General features: G+C 37.8%; 2 protein-coding genes across 2 annotated transcripts; one reads left to right on the top strand and one right to left on the bottom strand.

Annotated features, from left to right (window-relative positions):
- The first annotated feature begins 1,508 nt into the window (after nucleotides 1-1,508).
- On the top strand, nucleotides 1,509-2,453 carry LOC133057826 (olfactory receptor 52E1-like). The gene has a single exon (XM_061144889.1). It carries the CDS (start codon nucleotides 1,509-1,511, stop codon nucleotides 2,451-2,453), a length of 945 nt encoding a protein of 314 aa, XP_061000872.1.
- Nucleotides 2,454-6,875: 4,422 nt separating this feature from the next.
- Nucleotides 6,876-7,865, bottom strand: LOC133057767 (olfactory receptor 52D1-like). Its single transcript, XM_061144758.1, has one exon. The coding sequence runs from the start codon at nucleotides 7,863-7,865 to the stop codon at nucleotides 6,876-6,878; it is 990 nt and encodes a 329-aa protein (XP_061000741.1).
- Nucleotides 7,866-9,886: the final 2,021 nt, after the last annotated feature.

The following is a 9,886-nucleotide window of genomic DNA, read 5'->3' as shown; positions in this document are numbered from 1 at the left end:
TCTGGATATTATGTATTTTTCCTACATAGTTCTTATTTCTTTCTTCATATTCCTTTTCTTTTTTCTCAATCTTATAATTTGCTTGCTTTTGACTAATTATCTTAATTCACAGTTTTATCTCCTTCCTGTATCTGGGATCAAAGTCTCCTTTGTAGAATTTCTCATGCAATATGTCCAAGGCTGAAGCAGCAATGTGCCCTTTCCACACACACACACACACACTTTCATGCCTAGAAATATTGTTCTAATACAGTTTACCTGTCTAATGCAGTGTCTCCCTGTTTTACATAGGCATATGGCCCTTTTTTATGTATATGTCTATCCATCTCTCTCTCTCTATTGAGAGACAGAGTATGTGAGTGTGAAAAAGAAACAACTCAAATACAGTGTGCTCAGACTTATTAAGGTGATATATCATAGTGACAACTTTGTATAGTAAAATTAATGGTAAATTTGGTTTCAGAGAGTGATGTGTATAAATTAACTCATTTTACTTGACCATTTTTTGATCTTTTATAAACCTGAACATTAACATTTGTGTGTATGTATATATATCAGTGTTTCTGTCTTGACACAAAGACACAAATAGCAGGCTCCATTTGCCTACAGTCAGAAGAGAAATGAAGAGAGAAATATACATTCCACACTAAGCAGACCCAGTTTAAGAAGATCATCCAGAGATGAAGTTTTCTGTGACTTCACTGATAAAACTTCAATGAAAGGTTATTCTTTGATGTTAGAACTAACAAGAAAGGAGAGACCAGAAGATGACCACGACATAAGGAATGGTTTTGGGTCACTTAAATAGTGAAAGGCCAGCACAGATCCAAAACTGCCTTATGAAGTTCCTGTTACATTTATAGTTCCTTTTAATAAGGTATTGTGTATGTTCAAGTCAGAAATGTGGTATATTCAGAATAATAATGGTTGTCATCATTTTTTAAAAGATAGCTTTTTTTGAGATATATTCACATACCATACATTTCTCATTATAGTTAAGATGTATTCCTACTTTGTATATAAAATATATAATCATTAATCAACCGGTTTTCCTATAAAATAACAAAAAGCTTTCAGGAAATATTTTGTGTACCCAAGTAGCAAAGGAACAACTCTATCTTAAAATTATTTTATTAATTTGAATGGCCTATTTTATGACTCTTTCAACCATTAACAATTTAAGTTCCACCAGGAAAGATACCTGGTTTAACTCATCTTTTGCATTCAGTCTTAGCATAGAACTCAGTGCATATATGGTAGATATGCAGTCAATGTTTATTGAACTAAAATATAAAATTCAATTGAATGGATTTGATGAAGTACATTAAAATCTTGTGGCCACGTTTTACCATTAAATTCCATAGACTTTCAGGCCTCTATGATGCAACAAAGCCAGCAGTTAGAGTAGAAGTTTCACTGATTTCTTCATTTTCTCTGTAGGATGAGACATGTTCTCTGACTGAGAAGATCTTGGTCTCTGATATATTTCACTACAAAAAGATCCCCAGATGATGGTCTCACTCAATGCCACACTGTTTCATCCTTCCTCCTTCTTTCTTCTGGGGATACCTGGACTGGAACATATGCATATATGGATTGGTTTTCCTTTCTTTGTTGTGTATCTGACAGCTGTACTTGGGAATACTAGCATCCTTTCTGTGATTCAGACTGAAAGTAGTCTCCATCAGCCCATGTTCTTCTTCCTAGCCATTCTGTCATCTGTTGACCTGGGCCTGTCCACATCCACCATCCCCAAGATGCTTGGCATCTTCTGGTTCAAGCTGAGAGAAATCTCCTTTGAGGGCTGCCTTGTCCAGATGTTCTTCATTCACCTATGCACTGGCATGGAGTCGGCTGTGCTCGTGGCCATGGCCTATGATCGCTATGTGGCCATCTGTAACCCTCTTCACTACACACTGGTGCTGACAAACAAGGCGGTAACCATCATCGCGTTGGTAATCCTCCTGAGACCTCTGACTTTTGTCATCCCCTTTGTTCTGCTCATTCTAAGGTTACCATTTTGCGGGCACCAAATCATACCTCACACTTACTGTGAGCACATGGGTATTGCCCGCCTATCCTGTGCCAGCATCAGGGTCAATATCATCTATGGCTTATGTGCTATCTCTATCTTGGTGATTGACATTGTAGCCATTGTCGTCTCCTATGTACAGATCCTCCGTGCTGTATTTCGACTTCCTTCCCATGATGCCTGGCTCAAAGCTCTCAGCACCTGTGGTTCCCATGTGTGTGTCATGTTGGCTTTCTACACCCCTGCATTTTTTTCATTCATGATCCACAGGTTTGGCCGGAATATACCACGCTACACCCACATACTTCTGGCCAATTTCTATGTAGTCATTCCACCTGCTCTCAACCCTGTAATCTATGGTGTCAGGACTAAACAGATTAGAGAGCATGTGCTGAAAGTATTTTCCAGGAAAAAAACATAACTCCGGTAAAGAATCAAATCTAATGAAAAGGAAATATTTGGAAGCAATAGAGGCCTATCTTAGAGGAGGCCTGTCAGCTTCCTTCACAAACCCAAAATTAGAAAGTTAGAATCATGTCAAATGCATTAATAAAGGTGTTTTATAATTTCCATTGTTTGAAAATGATTCAGCCTCTTCACATGGAAGAAAACCAACATTTTGTTTTGCTTCTACTATGACTGAACAAAACACATCACATTCCATAGTCACCATCAGTTTGAGACTAAACCATGCTGCCCCCACAGCAAAAAAAACACACAAGCAAACAGAAAAGGTCTTTATATCCTGATTTAAGCAAAAATAAATGAGTTATGCTGATAATCGCTAGCTCTAAAATAATAGATGCTGGAGCACTTCCCATATGCCTGGAATCCCTGTTAAAAAGAATGCTGCTCTTGACTTTGCCATGTTAATGTTAGAAGACATGAAATTGACACTGTGTATATACTATGTGTGAAGATGAGAATTTTCCATGAGCAAAACTGAGGAAAGTTGGCAATCTTTGTAAACATGTAGCTGGAGGATGGTGTTGTCTTCTGATTGTTCTGTTTCAGCCTGTCTTAGGCAGGTGCAGTGTTCCTGGATATTGAAAGTGCAGATTTCTCTGTATTCTGCCCCTCCCCTAGTACTGCAGGAGACTTCTGATGAACCTGCTTCAGCCTGGGATTATAGAGTCTGTTTCTACTCCTTTACCTCACAGGCAATGATCTTCATTTGACACTTAGGGGATAGGAATTGGGTGAGATATAGTCCCCATCCTACAGTGGATGCCATTCCCATCTACCAAGTCTATTCCACGATGAAAGTCTTCTAAGGCCTCTAGTCCTACTTTCCAAGAGTAGGCTTTCCAAGAGTACCAGGCTGAGGTCTAGGGAGAAAAACCTGGGTATGAATTCTCATTTCTGTCATACACAGACGGCCCTCAGCCATTCTATATTCTCAGTAGGTCTACACTTTGTTGTGAGGAATTTGCTTGAAAATTTTAACCAATTCTTTTTTAGAGACTTGTATGGCATATGGCATCTTGCCTGGTAAGCATGGAACTGTGTTCCACATATCATTGGCTCTGCCTATCTTCTCTGAGGTTTTGTGTTGGTTAGTTGCTCTCTAATTTCAGTCATCTGACATTTTCAAGAAAAGTATGGATTTTGTTATTAAGCAATTTTTTTAAGTTTTTAGAGACACATCTTCTAAGTTTCTATATTCTAATGAAAAGCTATAACTCCTGGTAGGAATTTTAAATCATGTTATATCATCTAAGTGGAAGTACCTTTATGTGTCCACAGTCTCCTCTAACAGTATTTCTCAAAGCTTGGACCATTGAATCATAAGTACTCAGTACAATCTATCAAAAGAAAATAGGATTTTATTTATGAGACATGCAACAGAAGTTCTGAATCTTAATAGCTTTAGAGTAGGTGTGAGCAATCTGTATTCTTAAGACACTTCAAGCCTTCTTAATCTTGAGAACTATTATTCTGGAAAGTTGAAATTTGATTATTAATAAAAATGGTTCATTGCCAGAGGGGGGAAAAATCAGATAATCTTTAGGAAGTGAGATGCTTGAATGTAGAATTGGCTAACTCAAAACTGGACACTTCCCTTTATCCAATGCACAAGTGCATGTGTGTGCACACACATAAACACACACACACAACTGACTTGACCTAAACCACACTGAACTTTAATTATCTACCTAATGTTCCTGATGTTCTATCCTTCTGGAATACTTTTCTGACTTTCTAAACTCCATCAGTTCAGTTCAGTTCAGGTGCTCAGTCATGTCCGACTCTTTGTGACCCCATGAATCCCAGCATGCCAGGCCTCCCTGTCCATCACCAACTCCCAGAGTTTACCAAACTCACGTCCATCGAGTCGGTGATGCCATCCAGCCATCTCATCCTCTGTCGTCCCTTTCTCCTCCTGCCCCTAATCCCTCCCAGCATCAGGGTCTTTTCCAATGAGTCAACTCTTCTCACGAGGTGGCCAAAGTATTGGAGTTTCAGCTTCAGCATCAGGCCTTCCAATGAACACCCAGGACTGATCTCCCTTAGGATGGACTGGTTGGATCTCCTTACAGTCCAAGGGACTCTCAAGAGTCTTCTCCAACACCACAGTTCAAAAGCATCAATTCTTCAGCACTCAGCTTTCTTCACAGTCCAACTCTCACATCCATACATGACCACTGGAGAAACCATAGCCTTGACTAGATGGACCTTTGTTGGCAAAGTAATGTCTCCACTTTGTAATATGCTATCTAGGTTGGTCATAACTTTCCTTCCAAGGAGTCAGCATCTTTTAATTTCATGGCTTCAGTCACCATCTGCAGTGATATTGAAGCCCAAAAATATAAAGTCTGACACTGCTTCCACTGTTTCCCCATCTATTTTCCATGAAGTGATGGGACCAGTTGCCATGATCTTAGTTTTCTGGATGTTGAGCTTTAAGCCAACTTTTTCACTCTCCTCTTTCACTTTCATCAAGAGGCTTTTTAGTTCCTCTTCACTTTCTGCCATAAGGGTGGTGTCATCTGCATATCTGAGGTTACTGATATTTCTCCCAGCAATCTTGATTCCAGCTTGTGCTTCTTCCAGCCCAGCGTTTCTTATGATGTACTCTGCATGTAAGTTAAATAAGCAGGGTGACAATATACAGCCTTGACGTTCACCTTTTCCTATTTGGAATCAGTCTATTGTTCCATGTTCAGTTTTAACTGTTGCTTCCTGACCTGCATACAGGTTTCTCGCGAGGTGGGTCAGGTGGTCTGGTATTCCCATCTCTTTCAGAATTTTCCACAGTTTATTGTGATCCACACAGTCAAAGGCTTTGGCATAGTCAATATAGCAGACATAGATGTTTTTCTGGAACTCTCTTGCTTTTTTGCCTTGGCTAATTACCTATTTTGTATTAATATTTCTATCATAGCACTTGTCACACTTACATATCAGTGTGTAATATAATTAGATATAGTGTAGTGGCTAAGAATGTAAATCTATATATGGATTTACTGTGAGATTAGAAGAAAATCATGGTTTTAGAGCTAGAAAGACTTCCAATTCTAGCTCCTCCACTCACTAGCCCATTGAATATGAATTTGTTGAGCTATTTAACATATGGATATTTATGATAACTAACTCTAGAAAATATTATAAGAGTTAAGTCATTATGTATATAAAATACACAATGAAAAGCTTGGAACCTAGCAAATGCTTAATAAATGCTTAATAAATGTTGATTCATTTCACATTTTTAGCTTGAATGGTGAAGTACTTGACTAAAATATTTCCACATTGGTCAACTAATTTCTCTATGCACAACCAAAGTTGAATTTTAGCTGCATGTGTGGATTACCTAGGGAACTTGAAAATATGAATGCCTGAACATGATCCCTTATAGTTTTACTTTTCCTAGATTTTCATTTACATTTAACCATATAGTATGTATTCTCTTGTGTCTGACTTTTATCAGTTAGCCTAATGCCTATGAGATTTACCCATGTGAACCTGTCTGGTGTATGCTCAGTTGCATCTGACTCTTTGCAACCCTATGGATCCCACCCACCAGGATACTCTATCCATAGGATTGCCCAGGCAAGAATACTAGATTGGGTTGCCATTTCCTTCTCCAGGGGATCTTCCTGGCTCAGGGACTGAGCATCTCTTGCATCTCCTGCATTGGCAGGCAGACTCTTTACCACTGAGCTACATGGGAAGCCCCATGTGAACCTATAACATATCAAGAAAAGCAAAAATTATTTCATGACAAAGAGAAAAGATAATAATTAAGGATAATTTGGTCAATGATGAGCCTATTCAAAGTAATAATAGATTCCAAAAGACTGTAGGAGAATAACTTGAAAGGGCTAATAAAATGTAATAACTGGAGAATAGAATTGCATAGTTAGAGAAGCACCATTCAAGAAGAGAGTGAAATGAAGAAAATTTTGGTGAACAGATAACAGAGAAGGTAGCACCAAGAGACTCTTACTAAGAAAGCATTAAAGCATATGCTTGAGAATGAAGTACATTTAGTCAATAAGGAAGAACTGGCACAAAAAATGGAAATTTCTAAATCTAGTAGTAAATTTTATACTATAAGTCAAAGATGTGATTATATATCATGTTGATTTTAAATTTCTCTTATTTTTCACCTCATATGATTCTCCATTTTTGAAACAATATTTTATTATTTTGACAAAGAGTCTTACTTGGTACTATACCTGCCTTAATGACTATGACAACATAGATATAATAATGTAATAACTCATCTTTGGATAAGTTACTTCCCATGGAAAAACCTTAGCCCTCAAACAATTAAAAGAAGTTCTTGATGAAGAAACCACACACTCACAGTTGGATAATATAATGTTTGTTCAGATATTACTTATGCATAAAAAATATTTATTTCAGAGACTTTGAAAAATTGAAGAAACCTGTCTCGTATCTTCTTGGTCCTTACCCCATAGATGATGGGGTTCACCATGGGAGGGACTAGGAGATAAATATTGGCCACAAATATGTGGACATGGGGTGCCACATGGTGCCCAAACCTGTGAGTAAGAAAAGAGAAGAAGGCTGGAGTATAGGACACTAAGATTACACAGACATGAGAGCCACAAGTACCCAAAGTCTTGAGTCGGGCATCCTTGGATGGGAGATGGAAGACAGTGTAGAGTATGAGGACATAAGAACAAATGATCAATATGAAGTCCACTCCTCCTGTAAGAAATGCAACAATGAGGCTATAGGCTCTGCGGATTCTGGTCTCAGCACAGGCAATCTTGATGAGCGCCATGAACTCACAGTAGGTGTGGGAAATGATATTGGTTCTGCAATAGGGAAGCCACCGTAGCAAGAACGGATGAGGAAACAGAAGTGCTGTGCCCCGGAATACAATTGCTAGACCCATGCCCCCAACTGTCGAATGTGTCAGAATAGATGCATGTCTTAATGGATTACAAATGGCTACATAACGGTCAAAAGCCATTGCCAGGAAGAAGCCAGACTCCATGGTGGAGCAAGAGTGAATCAGGAACACTTGGGTGAGGCAGGCTTCAAAGCGAATCTCTCCATCATGGAACCAGAAGAGGCTGAGAAGTTTGGGCACAGCTGTAGTGCACACAGTAAGGTCAGCCAGAGCTAGCATGCAGAGGAAGAGGTACATTGGCTCATGGAGGCTAGAATCTGTCTTGATAATAAAGAGAAGACAGCAGTTTCCCAGTAGGGCCAAGAGATAGACCACACAAAAGGGGATGGAGATCCAGATATGGGCAGTCTCTAATCCAGGAATGCCGATGAGAATGAAGGTTGATGGATAGATATCAGTCTTATTATATGCTGACATAATCGTCAGATGTTTCAGTTTTCCCTTCATGGATTTTTATCTAATGCAAACAAATCATAACATAAATTTTGAAGACTGAGAAGTTGTTAGCCAAAGTGCAGAGAATTATAGTCTATGGAATAAATATAACATCTGTAAATATTTGATAGAAATAATTTCATTATCTGACAGTGTGAAATATTATTTCAGAGTTATAATTTTCAATATGGCTGCTCTGTAGATGCTAAATGAGTAAAGATATCTAGGTATCAAAAAACTGGAGTTACATAATATGAAAACAAAATCTTCCATTGAGAAGAAAACGATCAGTTGAAAGCTGAAGATTATGTAAGAGTCATGGGTTTGGATGACTTAGTAACAAACATGCAATTTTAAGATACAAAATAGAGTGAAACAGGAGGGGTGATAGAATATTTTGAATAGAAAGTAGACTTTACTTTAGATTTTAGTTATAATAGTTTGGGCACATGCCAAATTATAGTGGGTAGCTTTGAGATTTAAATATTGCAATTCTGGGGGACCACTGTGGAGTAAACAGAAGGGGGTTAATTCAGACCAACATGGGATTCACGAAGGATGATGGCAAGAGTGAGCCTGATGACAGTGTGTCAGAAAATGAACAGCTCATTGCATTGTTCGTGACCCACACCCGGCCCCAGAATTTGTGTTTACTCTAGTAGGTAAAAATTACAATATTATTATAACCTGTATTCTGAGCTTCCTTCACTTTCTTGTTGTTTAGTCATTAAGTTGTGTCCACCTCTTTTGCGACCCCATGGACTGTAGCCACCAGACTCCTCTGTCCATGGGATTTCCCAAGCAAGAATCTAGAGTGGATTGCCATTTCCTTCTCCAGGGGATCTTCCCAACCCAGGGATTGAATTCATGTGTTCCGCATTGGCAGGTGGGTTCTTTACCACTGAGCCACCAGGGAAGCACTTCCCTTGCCTACCTTTAGGTTTATGTTTACATTCATTGAGCTAAAATGAGTTTTGACAAACTTTCCCTTTTTGATTGATCCTCAAATGAAACTTTGTATCCTTTTATCTATAGTTGTGTTTCCATCAACATTCTCATATTACTCATACACTTTAAGTTTCATTCTTTCTATTTGTTCTACCTCTTTGCACAATTTAAATATATTTCCCAGTAGAAAATAAGTGTATAAATTATGCAGAGAAAAATTCATATGGAAGTGAATGCAATTTTTCAATTATATAAAACAGATTTTATCCCTACTTGCAATCAGGAAATTAAAAATGAAAATGAATATGATAGAAATCATAGTTTATATTTTTAACCAACATAATATCATGATTGTTGATATCAAGCATTAGAGAGATTTGGGTTAATGAGCAACTGGTATGCATAATTGGTAGAAGACAATCGACCTAACTGTTAGAGAAAAAATTGTATAGTAACCATTCTTATGAAACAAAAGTTTTGGCAGATCAATTTAACTATTTGCCATCCTATGGAATAATGTTCATATAAAAACATGGAGGGAAGATCCTCTGGAGGAGGGCATGGCAACCCACTCCAGTATTCTTGCCTGGAGAATCCCGTGGACAGAGGAGCCTGGAGGGCTACAGTTTATAGGGTCGCCAAAAGTTGGACATGACTGTGACTAAGCACATAGACATAGAAGCCTATACAGCAATTCTCATTGTAAAAATGCCTATAATAGAAGAAAAATTCAAGCATCTAAAATATCCATCAAAAAAGTAATATCAAGTTAAAAAATCTGTAGCATATTATAGAGTACTCAGAAGCAATTAGAATGAAGTTATTTATACATATTTACATATAAAATAGCCAAATGAAAAATGAGATAGAAATTTTATTTTTCCATTAACACAAAAACACAAGCAAAAATGAAACATGTATGCTTGTGTGTATATATATATATATACACACACACACTATATACATATACATATACACACACACACAAAAAAAAACATTTATACTAAGGCTTTTTATAAACACAGAAAACAATCAAAAAGGGTATGCTTAGGAAGCACAGACTTAGAAAGAGTCTAAAGTTTGGG

This window comes from Dama dama, chromosome 1 (assembly GCF_033118175.1).
Source record: "Dama dama isolate Ldn47 chromosome 1, ASM3311817v1, whole genome shotgun sequence".
Lineage (NCBI taxonomy): Eukaryota > Metazoa > Chordata > Mammalia > Artiodactyla > Cervidae > Dama > Dama dama.
Note: the sequence above shows the minus strand (reverse complement) of the source record. Positions and strands in the feature narration are given on the sequence as shown.

Excerpts from the sequence above, each read along its gene's own strand:
- LOC133057767 (XM_061144758.1), bottom strand. The coding sequence starts at position 7,865 with ATGAAGGGAAAACTGAAACATCTGACGATTATGTCAGCATATAATAAG.
- LOC133057826 (XM_061144889.1), top strand. The coding sequence starts at position 1,509 with ATGATGGTCTCACTCAATGCCACACTGTTTCATCCTTCCTCCTTCTTT.